The sequence below is a fragment of the Hyalella azteca genome, unplaced genomic scaffold (assembly GCF_000764305.2).
Source record: "Hyalella azteca isolate HAZT.00-mixed unplaced genomic scaffold, Hazt_2.0.2 contig13505, whole genome shotgun sequence".
NCBI classification, from domain to species: Eukaryota; Metazoa; Arthropoda; class Malacostraca; order Amphipoda; family Hyalellidae; genus Hyalella; species Hyalella azteca.
Window position 1 is genome coordinate 593,104 of NW_025943425.1, and position 16,674 is coordinate 609,777.

At 39.1% G+C, this 16,674-nt stretch overlaps 1 protein-coding gene across 4 annotated transcripts in view; it reads left to right on the plus strand.

Annotated features, from left to right (window-relative positions):
- Positions 1-16,278, plus strand: part of LOC108680932 (tyrosine-protein phosphatase 99A) — an 81,025-nt gene extending 64,747 nt beyond the window's left edge. For 2 of the 4 annotated variants that reach the window (XM_047883713.1, XM_047883715.1), the window contains 16 exons: positions 362-642; positions 2,175-2,273; positions 4,099-4,280; positions 5,718-5,856; positions 6,393-6,543; positions 7,694-7,917; positions 8,619-8,663; positions 9,811-9,936; positions 10,131-10,297; positions 11,248-11,377; positions 12,181-12,342; positions 13,214-13,339; positions 13,731-13,967; positions 14,374-14,588; positions 14,786-14,921; positions 15,139-16,278. In XM_047883713.1, coding sequence (XP_047739669.1) covers positions 362-642; positions 2,175-2,273; positions 4,099-4,280; positions 5,718-5,856; positions 6,393-6,543; positions 7,694-7,917; positions 8,619-8,663; positions 9,811-9,936; positions 10,131-10,297; positions 11,248-11,377; positions 12,181-12,342; positions 13,214-13,339; positions 13,731-13,967; positions 14,374-14,588; positions 14,786-14,921; positions 15,139-15,957 — 3,239 coding nt within the window. In that variant the 3' untranslated portion in view covers positions 15,958-16,278. The remainder of the gene's footprint in view (positions 1-361; positions 643-2,174; positions 2,274-4,098; positions 4,281-5,717; positions 5,857-6,392; positions 6,544-7,693; positions 7,918-8,618; positions 8,664-9,810; positions 9,937-10,130; positions 10,298-11,247; positions 11,378-12,180; positions 12,343-13,213; positions 13,340-13,730; positions 13,968-14,373; positions 14,589-14,785; positions 14,922-15,138) is intronic. The other 2 variants (XM_018169862.2, XM_047883714.1) reach the window with 2 other exon arrangements.
- Positions 16,279-16,674: the final 396 nt, after the last annotated feature.

Here is a 16,674-nt window from a genome sequence, read left to right on the forward strand (position 1 = left end):
TGTGTGATCCTTTCTTCGTTTCCTTTAAGACGACGGGGAAAATTAATGGGGCAATCTCCGTCAGGGCTGACACAGAAAGCCGCTCCTCTTGATAGTGACGCTGCTTGTATTAGCTATTTTATGGCAACTACGATTAATGAATATTTATTACTCATCTTTTTACAGTATCTAATGGTATGAATTTTTTCCAGCGCAAAAATTTATATCAATCATTAAAAAAGATAGTACATTCTTGTTGTCGGTCACAGTTTGCAGCAATTTTTTGAAATAAAAGTTGTGCGGTTCTATGTATAACAAATATCTTTCTGCATCATTATAGTTCCCGTTTATCTTTAACTCGCGATGTCCATTATTCCTACAGAACCGCTGTCTCACTACAAAGTGTGGGCTAAGGCCTTCACGCCGGGCCACGAGGGCAACTCTTCAGAGCCCGTGAACGTAACAACGGATGCGTCGGGTCCCGGTGCTCCCTTTATATCGAACCTGACCTGCCAGAGCGAGACGTCCCTTTACCTTCAGTGGCACCGGCCTGGTCAGGTCTACGGCAAAGTGGACCTTTACTACATCCATTATAAACCTGAGGGCAGCAATGAATTTGAGGAGGTCGCTGTTTACTCCGTCAACAACAGGCTAGAGCATAATGTGAGTGCTCTTCGGAGAACAATCTAATTAAGTAACTCATGTTGCTATTTGCGGACACTTTATTGATTGATCGAAGCAATATGATTAATCAGTGGTAATTTGAAATTTCTGGTGGATGTTAAGAATTTGTGATTTTTTTTTGTATTTTTGCGTACGGTATGCTGTGACGTATGCCAGTAGAACATGAGAACTGCAACTTCATCTGAAAGTGATAGCCAGCGCCATAATTTTGTGATTTAGGTACCACGGACTTTTAGTTGTTCTTGTACATATATGATGACGGAATACTCGGTTCATATTAAGTGTCTACTTGAAGTGCATATAGATTGATGCAATCCTGGTATTTAATTTTAATTGAAATATTTCATACGATATATTGTTTATTTTAATCTTAGTACGTGCTTAATTATTTTCCGTGCTTCAGTTGTCAGTTATTTTCAGTTCAGATTGAGATACAGATCAAAAATTTTAACACATCTCTGTTGCACTGAAGGAAATATTTAGTTACAACTCCAATTAAAATTAATATTCGTTCGATCATAACTCAATTGAAGTTGTGATAGAATATTTTTCAAATGGGGAAATATTTAAATCATTATGTATCAGTCGAAATTTATTTTAAAATATTGTATTAATAGTTCATATTATGGTCGATTACTTGATCCTTGGCTGAGATGCTCTAATTTTTCCCAAATTTTTTTATTTCTATTACCGAAATTTAAATTTTGCTATTAATTATTGAGAAATTTTCATTATAATATCGCGTCTATATGTTATGATGTTACTTATGTCGCATTATATGAATTGTCGACTCATTGGTGTCTGTAATCTCCGTGCAATATCAGGCTGCACTCATGTTACGATTGAGCTCTTATCTGACCTCGTATCCTGGCTACCATGTCGGGTCCTGTTTAGTGTGTGGTCTGCTTCTGCGGGGTACCTACTTAGTACTTTCCTCTCTATTTAACGCTAATTTAGGATTGTGAATCAGATCAGAATTAGAAAACGTTATTTCGCAGGCCGTCATCTTATGCTCTGTATGCCAAATTAACTTGAACTGTTTTCCTGGTAGCCAAACATTGAAGTAATATAGTGATGTTTTTAACAGTGATGTTTCTTCATGAAAACACTGTGAATGTGTTTACAATTGTTTTTGGGAAATGGTTATTGCGTTTCAGCTAGCATGATCGATCTTCGTTACTAACGCATAACGGTTACTTAGTGCACGAGTGTATGTATCTTCAGAATATATCGATCTTTTTCGGGAGAATATACAATATGACGGGACATTTACTTAGTTAATGTTTTTTTCGTCACGTTTCAGAAACACTGCCCGATTATTAAATTTGTACTGGTGCTTCTTTGAAAAATATTGGAGAGATTATATAACATGTTCAACAGCCTAATCGTTACGTAAATTTTTAAGCAAACTTTAACAGCAACTGTGTATAATTTTAGCATATTTTGTTCTTTGATGACTCCTTTCTTAGCCGCCGCATGAAGTTATTCTGAGCATAACTGTTTTTTTCCAGTTTCTGATAACGAACCTGACTTCGAACACATTCTACGAAGTGAAGGTCCGAGGTGGCACCTACTCGAGGTTCTACAGCGAAAACAACCTCACATACAAGGTGATATGTCATTCTACTTTCGTTGGCACGCTACGGTATTGTTGCTGAGAAATAGATCCTGGTTCTATTTAAATTTAAGCTGTCTGGAGAAAAAATATCTCTTTTCCGTAGAGCGTTAATAGTGTAAAATTTAAAAGACGATCGTTCCAGTATTTGTATAGAATGTTTTTTCTTATTTTGTCTAAGCTAATTCATTTTAGTGTTTATGCTAGGGAATCAATCGGGCGCTATCTGACCGGAAGTAATGACAACAATTTCGCTTGGTGAGGCTTCCACGAAGCCGAGTTTACTGAGGCCATAACATCACTGCCCGCTTGGGCATGATTGTTATGGCGAGACTGGCGATCTGCCAGCCGCTTGTGTATACTCCTTAGCATTGTAGCGTTCCTAGTGTTTGCTCGTTCTTTCACTAAAATGCGTCGGTTTCTCTGCGTTTCCTGTGTATATATTCTCTTCTATTAATTTATGTGAGTGACTGCTTCTGTTCATTTTCTTACTTTGCCCCCGCACTACCAATTGATTTAACTGCTAATGACAGTTTTTTTCATTTTTAGTGAATTTCCCATGCATTTGTAGACTCAAGTCGTCTCATGCCCGAATTTATCCCTTAATCAAATCAGTCATTTGTCTCATTAAATAGATTGTGAATAAAGCTTGTTATGGTCGTTAACTGATTTTGCAAAAAAGTTTATTGAGGTATAGGGGAAATGGTGTGGCTCAAATGGCGAATACTTTCTAAAATTTTCAATTTTTCGTTATTTCCTACTATTTATCGGAGCCGAGTAAATAACCTTCAATTATATAAATAAATGAATTTCAATATTCCATAAATTGGATCACTATATTAAGCGATCCGAAGTAATCATGACCGTTAATTTTACAAGTTTAATAGTTGAAAATTTTCACAGGGCTGGATTTTCCCCAAAAAATTATCTGCTTTATCTACTCCATCTTGAGACTGGGTTCCAAACTTTCGGACGCTGCTCTCACTAAGTGGATGTTATGGATATTGACAGCTTGCCTTTCTCGAAAAAACTCCCCTCTGTTGCCTTGATTGGATCGCCTGAGGGCATTTGAGATCCCCTCTCAGCCTTTTATTGTTGCTATATCGGGCTTCGGCTTCTGCCTTGTCTACTTTGCCGCAGTCAAGAAGTACCCTAAAGAGTTGCATTGAATGGCACGGACTCCGTTGAACTCGAAGAATGGACCTAAAATTTTAGGTACACATTAGTTTGCATACACATTTATCGATGGCGGTAAAGCGGGTGTCGATCTACATTCAGTTGGATCAGAAATTTCCAATTAACGTCTTGCGTCTAACAAACAATCACATTTATGGACTTTCCCGACTAATCTAATGTCGAACACCATATATGCATTTGTAGCTCTCCCCTATTATAATAACGGATTGGAGCGACCAAATTTATTTTTCTTCCTATCTAATCTCTACTGAATATGTATAACTAAGTATTTGTGTATTGACACTATGACACTGGCCATGCTTTGATAGTAATGACGGGGTCAGGCGTGGGCGCAAGGCTGGCTCCATGCCCGTTGTTCGGGAGCCACGCTGTCTGCAGCGTGGCTATGCATGCCGATACGAGAATTTTGACGTAATAACAGCCGCATTGTTAAGAGGGATTCACTGTTGTTTTATCTCGTTTAAATTTTCAAAGATGTCACAATGTTTCTGTAGTAATGCCAGAATTACTTTATATTTGTGATCCTAATGTAAGTCTTGCTTTTTGCATTGATTTGCACTGAAATTAAATCTCACTTCTTTTGTTCGATAAAGCACTTCAACATTGTTGGATTCATTTCGCAGGGGCCGTCCTCGGCAGCATCCAAGATCTTGTTGTACCCCAACTGCCACGAGGCGCCTACTTCGTTCTTCGGTGGCAGTCCTGGCTCGTTTATCGGACTGGAGCTGAGGAGTGGCATCTTGGCAGGTGCCATCTGTGCCGCCTTCGCGCTCTGTCTCATCCTCATCGCCATGCTCATCTGGAGGTGCGTTTCTTCTCACCAGACATCTGACGTTGAATTGAATGTTGTTTCGTTGAATAAACGTCAGTTAAACGTTGTTTCAACGTCATTAATTGAATTGAACGCAATTGAATATTTTTTCATTGAATAGAAGTCAATTAAACGTTGTTTCAACGTCATTTGCCGGTAGGTTAGATTTAACGATTCTAGTATCGAACCCATTTTACTATTAAGTCATGAATTTTATTGTGAATAATAATCGAGGATTTTCTCACGTCGGCTGAAATATGCCGTTTACTGTTAGACTTATTCTTTAATTTCAGTTGAACTGTTATGAATAGTACGTTATCTTTGCAATATTCTCTTCGTTAAAAATCTACACACTTCGCGACCACATCAGCGATCGAATCATGATGCAATGTTTGACAATAATCAGCTTGGTTTGCAATGGAACACAGGAAGTAGACCTAATGAAGCCGATGCAAAATTTTAAAATTCGTATTTCGCCGCGATCTTCTTGACTTTTATATAATAAGACGCCTCTTTGTTTCGCTCATCTTCTGCTAGTTGGTGACAGTTTGCTGTATTGTTCAGTTTATATGCGCGCGCTATTTGCATGATTTTATTAGATTTAAAGCAATTGTGTTAAGATGTCCGTTTCAGCAGTCCACGTTCCTCATTGAACGAATTAATGTCAACTCCCGCAGTATCTTTGTAGATGCTCTTTCGAGAACTACATATCTTCTCACACAGACGATTCGCTTATTTTGTTTTAGACTCTTTGCGATTAGGCCTCCATGCTCATTTTACCTCAAGCTAAAGCAACGGCATTGTATTTAAACTATTTATGATTCATTTTAACGTCTTTCAAACACAATCTTCGATGTTTTTGAAATCTTTCAAGTCCCGATTACGCGAAAACAATACCTGATCCTACTCGCTGAAACATTTAACGCTACAATTCTGTAGCTCAGGTGAGAGATAATTTTCGTTTCTGATGCAAGCGCACGTCGCTCTGTCAGTCTTAGCTGCTCGCTCATAGCTCAATTCTTTGACAGGCCCAACTATTTACGAAATTGTTCACTACTGAACCTGGCACTATGAAGAAGATTCATGCTGTTTCCCCAAGACATAGTATTGTAAAATAATTTTTGCATTTACTCCATTCTCACTATTCTCCTTGATTGATTGTCTGTGTAAAATTGAAATTTTCATCAAACATTGAGCCTATGAGTGTGTTGAGATTTTCGTGTGTGTTGTGTAAAGTGAGCGCAGGCGGTGTATGCGCCAAGTAGAGTGAACGCAGTCAGTGTTGAATGTGCCATGTAGAGTGAACGCAGTCAGTGTTGAATGTGCCAAGTAGAGTGAACGCAGTCAGTATTGAATGTGTCAAGTAGAGTGCATACAAACAGTATACATGTTAGCAGTGAGCGCATGCAGTATATGCGTTGTTTTGTTCAGCAGGCGTTTCTTCAACGGCTCGTACTACTACCTCGACGAGCCATCCAAGAGCGCGCCGCTGCTGCTGTGCACGGACTGGGAGAACGACACTGGAGGCGACGGTGCCTACGGTCCCGTGGCTGTACAGGACTTTGCTCAGGTCAGACCAACGTGTGTTCACGGTAGAATACTGTTATACGCTCCTGGTAGGTGAATGATATTTGTTTGGGATAAGTACATCACCGCAATAACATTGGAAAAAAATCGTTTGTTAAGGGGATGAACATAACTATAAGGTTATTCACACTGAAACAATCTTTGCCAAAATCGAACTTAGAAAGGTATGTTGAAAACCAAATGTATATAGTGCATTCAAAGTCATTAGTGCAAACAATTACCGCATAAAATTTAGATGCAAAGACATGCCAGGAAAGAAATCATCTTGGTTCAAAATTCAATAATGCAAGGAACGTGCGGTGCCCACACGTTCCGTTTATAAATTTCACATGTTTTATTTAAAAAAAATTATGCGCATATGTTTTAGTTATTTGTAATCAGTGAACAATTAATGCTATTTTTAGCAGATTTTCTGCTTTAAAACGTTCATTTGCTACTTGCATGCGCCGTATAGCAGTTAATAATAAAATTTTCCATTTTATATATCAAACATTGTTTAAGTGTGTCTTCACTTTGCAGCATGTACAACGCCTGCATGCTGACGGCGATATCGGCTTCTCGAAAGAATACGAGGCGATACAAGCGGCCTCCACGACAGAATCTCTCTCAGCTGAGCACTCCCATCACCCCGACAACAAACAGAAGAACAGATATCTGAATATTGTTGCTTGTGAGTTGATGTCGATACATTTAAATGTTGTTGCTTGTGAGTCATTGTGTACCGACTAGACAAGAGTTTAGGGGTTTTTACTAGAGGTCAATATCATTAAATACGAACGCGTGTTCCAGCATAATATATGCTTGGTCCACAAAGTTATTAGGATCCGTTTGCTCGTTACGTATCCCATTTCATATTGCGCGTGAACTCGACAGTAGTAATAGTTATTTTCGTTTGTAATATTATGGCGAGTTTTGTATCTATGTTACATAACCGCGAATGAAGTCTAACTGCAACAAGCCCAGAATTTTTAACGAGAAAATTTGAGGGATTTCATCAAAATGACGCCAAATGATGTTTTAAGATACGGAAAAAGAACTTTCCCAAAAAGTTCTTATTTATAATATTAAAGTTTGCCTTAAATTGCTGGTTGATATATCATTCACTTGCTAATGGTAAAAGTTGATGAACTGAAAGTCTACGAACTGGAAGAAAAAATGTTGCTAGCAAATCTATCGGAAGCAGTTGATATTGACGTCATGTGATGGGGTCATTGAACTGTCTAAGATTATTTCCAATATTTCGTTTACCCGCATGTTCGTCACTCTTTTGTACAGACACCTTTATCAATGCTAAATTCAACATTAAAGCGTTCAATTTAAATTTGATAAGATTTTACTTGCGGAACGGCATATTTTTGGATCGGAATGGCAAATTTCATTCAACCAAGATCCAAGATATAGAAGTCGTTAGGTTCTAGCTGAATTGAAAAAACTCGGACGACGGTTGTTTGTGAGCTGCCGAGATAGATTACCTAATTTTGAAAATCGATATTTTTGTTGCATTATGTTTGGAAAACTTTGGAATCATTCGATAGAATCACAATTTCAACTTCGACAATATCGCGCTATAAGCGGCGAGAGGAGAGCAGTGTGTCTTTGTCTTCAGACGAAGGCACCAGCTCTTCTTCTTTGCCTGCTCTAAAGTGTTCCTAATGAACCACCTTTGCCAATAGGAGATCTGTAAGGGATCTTGACAATTCTGATCTGTAAAAAATGCCTTTACTAAGAAAAATGTTAACCTGAATGCGGTTATTGATTTTCGACTGTGAAATGTTTTATTGAAATCATATGTAAAGTGACTGCGTTTGGACGTGTTGCAGATGACCACACCCGCGTGCCGCTGAGGCCGTTGCCCGGCCAGTCGAAGCGTTCATCGGTGCTGGAGTACGTGAATGCGAACTACATCGACGGGTACGACAAGGCGCGCGCCTACATCGGTACGCAGGGACCTCTGCCCTCGACGTTCGATACGTTTTGGCGCATGGTGTGGGAGCAGCGCGTCTCCATCATCGTCATGATTACCAACCTCGTCGAGAGGGGCAGAGTGAGTTGCTTGTCCTGCGCTCAGAATTATTGGTTGATCGTAATTAAGCGTTTTTAAGCAGATAACAATGTTTAGCTGATAACATTACATTCATGTTGTTGTCTATTAATGCAACTGTATGATGGCCTTTCAACAATCTTATTCAACAGCAAAAAGATTATATGAATTAAAACTAGACAATCTACATTGAAATAATAGGGCTTTTCAATAAGTAAAAGTAGTGTGAAAATTTACTCTTGTTCATGGTATTTATATTCCAAGTTTGGCCGCTAGTTCGCTTCTACGTGCTAGGCCTGTCTCGGTCTGTTTCGGCTAAGATTCAGGAAAATTGCGTCTGATCCGCTGGCTTTTCCATTTCTGGTTGACTCGAACAAAATATGTTCGATGACTCTAAAAAAATTTCCAAAGTTCACAGTTCCCAATAATTCATTCAAATTACAGGACGACACAGAGATATCAATATGAAATATCAATTGTGTTTACTTATGACGGTATAATGGCTGAATTATGCCGATGCTTAAGCGCATCGGATGCATGTATTTCTCGTTGCCTTTATCTCTGAGCGTCTTGTTGTCTGGAACTATCACCAGTTATCCTTCAAAGTATTTCATTATTAAGGAGTCCGTGTGTTGCCACAAAGACACTCCTCAAATTAATAATTCATGGCATTCTTCCCCTACATTGCGTCTGCTTCGTCGTAGGAAAGCATAAAAAAACAACCCAAACTTGCTTCCCAGTGCCTCGAGGTATCGTAGCACACAAGTCACTCTGTGTCTCTCACCCGCTGCTAATTGCCTATAATAGTAGCTTGCTAGATGCTTCTGTTAAAGCTACTCGTTATCTGCTCTAAGTTTGCATAATAAATACAAATCCGTTACATGGATATCGTAACCAAATTTAACCAACGGTTTTTCTGCATTCCTATGTCAGAGTTTGGTTTTTCTTTCGCATTTATATCTAACCAATTTATAACGAAGCTTTTAATGAGTACTAGTTCTCTAATTAACCTAAATAAGACTGTAAATTGATCATCAAGTTATCCATATTAAATCCATATCTACAGAGAGAGAGAATAATACCATATATGGATCATTTGTACGATTCAAATGAACTAAGTTCAGTGTTTATAAACGTAGAGCAGCACGCGAACAGCTTGACTGACAAACATTTATGTTGCAGCACTTGATCTCATCTTCGTATTTTTTTTCATTCTCGACTTAATCCGAGTAGGCCAACTCATCACTGCTTGCTTGTGATTACTTCTCTTGATCAGTTCACTGGTAGATATATTATTACTTTTCTCGTGTCTTACACGACACGATTTTCCTCATTTCCAGTTTATCTCCATTGAAGACGAATAATAACCGAGTTGATGGATGAATCCAAACTTTTTCTACTTTGGTCCCAAACTTTCTCACAGTATAATTAAAAAATAATGTATTTAATTTACTTTGTATAATTTAAAAATTTACAAAGTATAATTTGCCCCTCGTTTTTTCTGCTTTCAGTTTGTCTAGATTTCATTTTTTTAACTTTATGGCGCTAATCTATGTTTAAATTAATTATATCTCGTGCATGTCGCTATTTATTTATGTCCTGCATGTCTCACTGCTTTTATTAGCAGCCATAATTCTTAGCCTGTTTCAGCGTTATTGTTTCGGTCCCATTAAGGGAAACTTGGCAAACCTCAGCCCAGTTACCAGAAACATGACGCTAAAACAACTTTTAGAACGCAAGTGCTAACGAATCACTTAAAAAACATGCATGTCGTGTGAGAAATCGTATTTTTTTAGCAACTTAACTAACTTTCGTTTATTCCTGCAGGTTTTTTCTCTCTCCTGTACTTATCGTGAACCCTTGTCTGGTATTGAGAAATTTGTCTTGACTGTGCAGAAGAAGTGCGACCAGTATTGGCCGAAGGAAGGCACAGAAACCTACGGACTGATCCAGGTGCGCCTCGTACAGGAGGACGTGCTTGCGACCTACACCATCAGGAAATTTGCCATTCGCCACATGAAGGTCTGCACAAGAAAAAAATATTCCTGTAGTTATCAAGTATCAAGGAAAATAAGTATAAGTATCAAGTACCTATTAAGGATAGTATAAATAAGTAATAATTTCTCTAACCTATGCACTAGTACATTAGATAGAAACAATTGTTTGAAGCATTAATAATGACTTGAAGTTGTATAATTTAATGGTAATCATTTCAGGTGAAGTGCACCAAGTCGGGTAGCGTGGAGCGCACGATCTTGCAGTACCACTACACGAACTGGCCGGACCACGGCACCCCCGACCACCCCCTCCCCGTGCTGGCCTTCGTCAGGATCAGTGCTGCCGCTAACCCTGACAACGCGGGCCCTATCATCGTTCACTGCAGGTACTGCACCGGCATTTGTTTGGGACTCTCTTGGTTTGATCGTTGTTTCGCATATAATAAATTTAAATAGTCCTCCAAGAATTTCCCATTATGCCTATTGCAGGAGCATTTGTTTGCGACTGTCTCGGTTTGGTTAACGTGTTTCTTGTAATGAAATCAAATAGTCAACTTATAATTTAGCACTGTGCCTATTACAGGAGAATTTGTTTGGCAGGAACATTTGTTTGCTTTTGTCATTGTATAGCATAATATGAGTTGAGCTTCCATTAATGGTCGAGAAACAACGCTCCATTGCATCGAACAAAGCAAATACGTGCCAGCATTTATTGATGTGCGGCCTTTAGCAATGTGTAATTACGTGGCATTCTGTTGTGTACGTCAAATTATAAATTAATGAGGGATTCATAAGATGTTTGTTAAGTTTCTACGCAGCTAGTAATGTTATGCATATATTTTCTTACAGTATTTTGTTTGATCCAACGTAACGCTGACAACTTGATAACATTTTTCAACGTTTTTATTGTTGTTTAAATCATAGTTGTTAGTAATTAATGCCAGTTAGTACACATTTAATTTATTTGCGAAAAAGTTACGAAAGTTCAATCATAAGGTTCATTAGTCCATTTTTTAATTTAGGTTAGGTTATCTCAAGTTAGGTAAATTCTTTCATAGTGTACAAAAGTTTTTGGTCAGTTGCTTAAAACCAATCATTATAATCGGAATGAAGGTAGAACGCTAATTCGGATAATATAATTATCCGATAATTCAGATTCAATGCTTGATGATAAATGTACTGAAAAGTAGTGATGTTCTGTAGCTTAATACTAAATCTAAGTCACTTGCTATTGAATTTAAAATTTAAGTCTTCAGAAATGTCATGTCTTAAAATGCTTTTAAGACATGACGCGTTGCGTTATCCTAAATAAACTCGTGAATGTTTGTTGCTGCAGCGCTGGCGTAGGCAGGACGGGCACCTACATCGTGCTGGACGCAATGCTACGTCAAATTAAGAGCAAAGGCAAGCTCAACATCTACGGCTTCCTCAAGCACATCCGCCTACAGCGGAACTTTCTTGTGCAGGTGAAGACTTTGTGATCAGAATTCGTTTTTTCATACTTCTTACATCTTTTTTTTTTGGCGTAGATAAGTTGCTTCTTCTTCTGTTTCTAGTGCTGATTTGTTTCATGTTGATTTACCAGTAACCTCATGTTTCATCTTAATTACAAGTAACACATTTTATCTTAATTTACTAGTAACCTGTCGTTTCATCTTAATTTACTAGTAACCTGTCGTTTCATCTTAATTTACTAGTAACCTGTTGTTTTATCTCAATTTACCAATAAGCTGTAGTTTAATCTTAATTTACTAGTGTAGTGTACTTACCACCCTAACTTGTTGTTCTATCTTAATTTACTAGTAACCTCTTGTTTTATCTCAATTTATCAATAACATGTTGTTTCATCTTTACTTATCAGTAACCTGTATCAGTAACTTGTTGTTTAATCCTAATTTACTAGTAACCTGTTGTTTCATTCATCTTAAGTTACTAGCAACCTGTTGTTAATCTTAATTCACTAGTAACTAGTAAATTAATAACTACTGGTCTAAAGAACTTCTCAATTCTCAGATCGAGAGACATTCAAAATGGTAGAAAATTGTTGACTTATGCTTTTAAAATTAAAAGAATGCAAAAGTTGATGAATCGACAAGAATTTCCAAGCAAAAAAAGTCTAGGAAATTCATCCTATCTATATTTAAAACGTTTCGGAAGAACAGCATTACTAAGATAAGGTGAATTTATGGGGGTTTTCTTTACTTCTAAGTTCTCGGTAAACTTGCCATTGAAGCGGACCAATAATATAATTACTGACTGCACTGAGCAGACAGAGGAGCAGTACATGTTCCTGCACGACGCGCTGGTGGAGGCCATACAGTGCGGCAACACGTGCGTGCCGGCAGGCAGCATCAGCCGATACATCGCCTCCCTGCAGGCCGCTGGTGGGCCGGAACACACGCCTTGGTTCCTGTTACATCATCAGTTCAAAGTGAGACATCACCTGACACTTGTAATGTCTACCAACAGTACCAGTTTTATCACCAGTTCAAGGTAAAACCTATTAATGCAATGCGGTGGCACTACCAAGTTTTCTAGTCTTATCATCAGTCCAAGGTGAGGTATCACCTGACAATGTAGTGCGTCGGATCTACCAACTTTACCAGTTATATCAGCAGTTCAAGGTAAAACCTATTGATGTAATGTGGTGGCACTACCAAAATTTCTAGTCTTATCATCAGTTCAAGATGAGACAGACCTGACAACGAACTGTGATGAAATTCAGCATTACCAATTACATCACCAGTTCAAGGTGAGGCATCACCTGATAATGAAGTTCGGCAAGATTACCAGTAACATCATCAGTTCGAGGTGAGACATGATCTGACAATGTGCTGCTGTGGGAATAGCAAACTTTATAGTCGCATCACCAGTTACAAGCAAGTTGCATCATGTCAAGGAATAATTACATCGATTCTTGTTAAATCGCCAGCTCCTCAAAATGGCCAAGTCAAAGTTTGTGTTTCAACAAAAATATGAAATTATTTTATGATGCCCTGTTCTTATTGCATCACATGATCATGGATGTTGATTGTTGAACTATTTTTTGTATCGAGGTTATGAATTTATCCATGTATATATTTACTGGTCAATCATAGTCGAGATATTTATAAACATTGGCAGAACAAATCGTGTTATATTATTATGTAACATTGTTATCATGCCTATAGCAAGTTCAAAATTAATTAACAAATTACACCAGTTAATGAACACCGTTCAATCTATATTATAACTAGAAGTACATTTTTAATTATGTACGTCTTTAGTTATTGTAAATGCTGAATGCTTTTATTGCATTGCAGATGGCGACGCAGTTCACGCCTGAGGAGTATAACGTCATCAGCGCCGTGAAGCCTTGCAACCGCCACAAGAACCGAACATCGCACCTCCTACCCATGGAGAACGCCCGGGTGCACCTCACACCTAAGGTGACCTTAGCTTGTCGCTTAGATGATGTTATCTTATCGCTGAGGTGACCTTATCTTGTTGCTAAGGTGACCTTATCTTTTCGCTAACATGATGTTATCTTGTCGCTAAGGTGACCTTATCTTATTGCTAAGGTGACCTTATATGATCAAATCATTAGCAGAAAATTGGATTTCTTTCACCTTTGAAAATCACGAGAGGAAGTCTTTAACGCCACTATTTTGCTAAACTTGTACTTGAATGTGGTGCTCATCGCAAGATTGTATATTTATGAAAATTAGGCAATTACTGAGCACAAACGATTTTTTCATTTGGTTTTACGTTTCATATTGTGAATGCATTCCACCCTAACTTACCCCTACTTCCACCCCTAACGCTCCATCATCCTCACAGGCTGCAGTGGATGGATCAGATTACATGAACGCCACGTGGCTGATGGGATATCAACGATTAAAGGAGTTCATCATCACGCAACATCCTGTGCAACAAACCATCCTGGACTTCTGGCAGATGGTATGGGACCACAACGCGCAAACCATTGTACTTCTGAACGCCGTCGACGAGGAGACTGGCCTCTACCCTCAGTTCTGGCCTAACCAGCACGAGGACATCGATTCAGAAAACTGGAAGGTAGGAACAATACTTGTTGCTTCATCGGACTATGAATTTTAATGCATTAAGGATTAAAATAATTAATCAAGCTCTATGGCATATTTTCAATTTTTATATTCGTGTAATAATGCTGCTTTTTCTTACTGTCTTCTTCTGATAGATTAATAAGAGAATTCTCACCGAAAAATGTACCTATAAAGAACGGAAATATTTCTGTGCATTATGTGTTTACAACGAGTATGTTATAGCTAGTCCCTTGCATGGAATAAATTTCCTGCTCGAACTAGCAAGGGTGGATTACTTGCTAGTCCTTAACCTAGAAGAAACTACCAGGGTTAATTAACAACTTAGTACCTAGTCTATTACTTGTCCCTAACCTAGAAAAAACTACCAGCGATAATTAGCACGCTTGATACTTGAGCAGGTGCGTTACTTGGAGGAGCGCGTGCACTCTGGCCAGGCGACCGTAGAAGTTGCAGTGCAGAGCCTACAGGACGACTATGAGCTCCCCGTGAGACTCGTGATGGCGCCTGGCTGGCCTGACACGTTGCCTGCCCTCGCCACCACCCTCAGCCTCGTCACGCAACTCCATGAGGCACATCAGAACTACCAGAACGGACCCCTTGTTGTCGTTGACAGGTAAATTAATAAACCAAATGTTAAAATGAAAAGATACATACTCTGATCGTTTGTTTGTGATGAATGCAGGTATATAAAGAAAAATGAATGCAGGTATGAAATGTCGAATATTGCAATGAAACAAATTTTTTATTTCGATTAACGAATTTTAAATGTCCTTAAACTTCGAAACCCCGATAACTGACGATTTATTTCAGGACGGGTGGAACTGAGTCAGCGATGTTCTGCCTTCTTACAACCCTCAAGAGTCAGTTGGAGTACGAGAAATGTGTCGACCCATTCCTTTACTTTAAACTTTACCACAACAGAAGACCAGGCATCTGGAACTCTCAAGTACGTCTCTGAATAATATCAAACTCATTTTATCATCAGCACTTTTATGAAACAATGTTGAGCTTTTTGCAAAGATGAATTCAAATTTTGTTTATTGATTATATTTCAATTGGTTTTGATAATAAAAACTCAATTCTGTATTTTTTCGATTGTATTCGATAAAGATTGTCAAGATTTACATAATGATTGTTTTAAGAATTCAAATATTTGTCCCCAGGATGACCTTCTATTCATATACCGAGCGATGGAGTCACACATTGGCTCTCAGTGCTCATTGAATGCGTCGAGCAGCAGCAGCTGTGATCTGGCAGGACTCTCTGACCCGGTGATCTGCCCTATGCCTAATATGACCGTGATCCCGTCCAGCTTACCCTCACTCACTGTCATTCCTTCTACTCTACCCTCAGTCATACCCTCATCTTTGCCCAACTCGCTGTCCCTGCAACAGCCCTGTGATCTCATCCCTACTTCTGTGAGCGGCTCAGGCACGGATCTCACGCCTCCTCAAACTCCTCTACAAACGCAGGCTAATGTCATAAGTGCAGCCGCAGCTAACGCCTCTCATTGCCTTGCGGCTGCCAACACTTGTTTACAGGATCAAAGTCTCCAACAAATGCCACAGCTTTATCATCAACCTATCGTGCAGCCGTTAACTTCACCGGTTGACCTACAGAATGCTGCATTACAGCAGCAGATGCACCAACATCAGCTGCATCAACAGAAACTGCAGCAGCAAGTCAATCCCGCGCTCATTTCGTCTCCGGTTAGCACACTAACGCGCAACCGGACTATGAGTCCAGTACCTCTTTCATCGCCTGGCATGCTTAACACTTGCGGTAATGGCGTGTCCCCCTTAACGGTTTTGCCCCCTAACGGATGCCCGGGTAACGGATTTCCGCGAAATAACGGCTTGCAAGCGCCAATGACGGGCTCCGACAATGGCTCACACGCGCGAGTCTCACCCGAAGGGCGTGAGGATCTACCCCTGACCAGTGATAGCGTGCCTCTCGAACTGGCGCCCCTGCCGCCCGTGTGATAAAAACTTCCGCATTTCACTTCTTCCTTCATCTGCTCTCGTCCCCAGTTCCGGGCTTTAGCCACCAGTTCCGGGCTTTAGCCACCAGTTCTGGGCTGACATTTTCAGTTAATGTTTCATCGTCGCTAATTTCATACAACGTTTTAGCTTCTTCAGTTTACATGTCTCAATTACTCGACAACTGAAATTTTAAGGCAATATAATCATGACGAATAAGAAAGATTCGATGCACTTTTTTCTTTTGGCGACCGAATGCTGAAAGTGTAACAATTCAAATCTTGATACTTCCTTTCGCAATAAAAATATTAGGAGTCGTCCCATTCCACGTGTCGAAATTAATTATGTCAACCGTTCTCAGTAGTTTGCAACTTGACTGTGCATACGATAACAATTTCGCGGATCTCCTCTCATTGCGTTTAACCAGCGTTATGTATGGATATGCTAAGAACAAAGTTCCTCGTAGAATTCTTTTCTATTTTAAGAAAGACTGTTGGTTGTGCAACCAATGCTCGATATTTCCAGTTTTTGAGTTCGTTTCAGCGTTTACTCAATTCTTCTTTCCGCCACAGCCCTTTCTCGTATCCGCGTTCGGGTATCTTGTGCACTGTTTTCGTACGATTTGTCATGCCTCGTTGAAATTTCTGTTTACTGAAAAATAGAGTAAGAGTCGAAAAATTTTCTTTATCGTTCTCATACTTCTTTTTTCTGAAATTATTC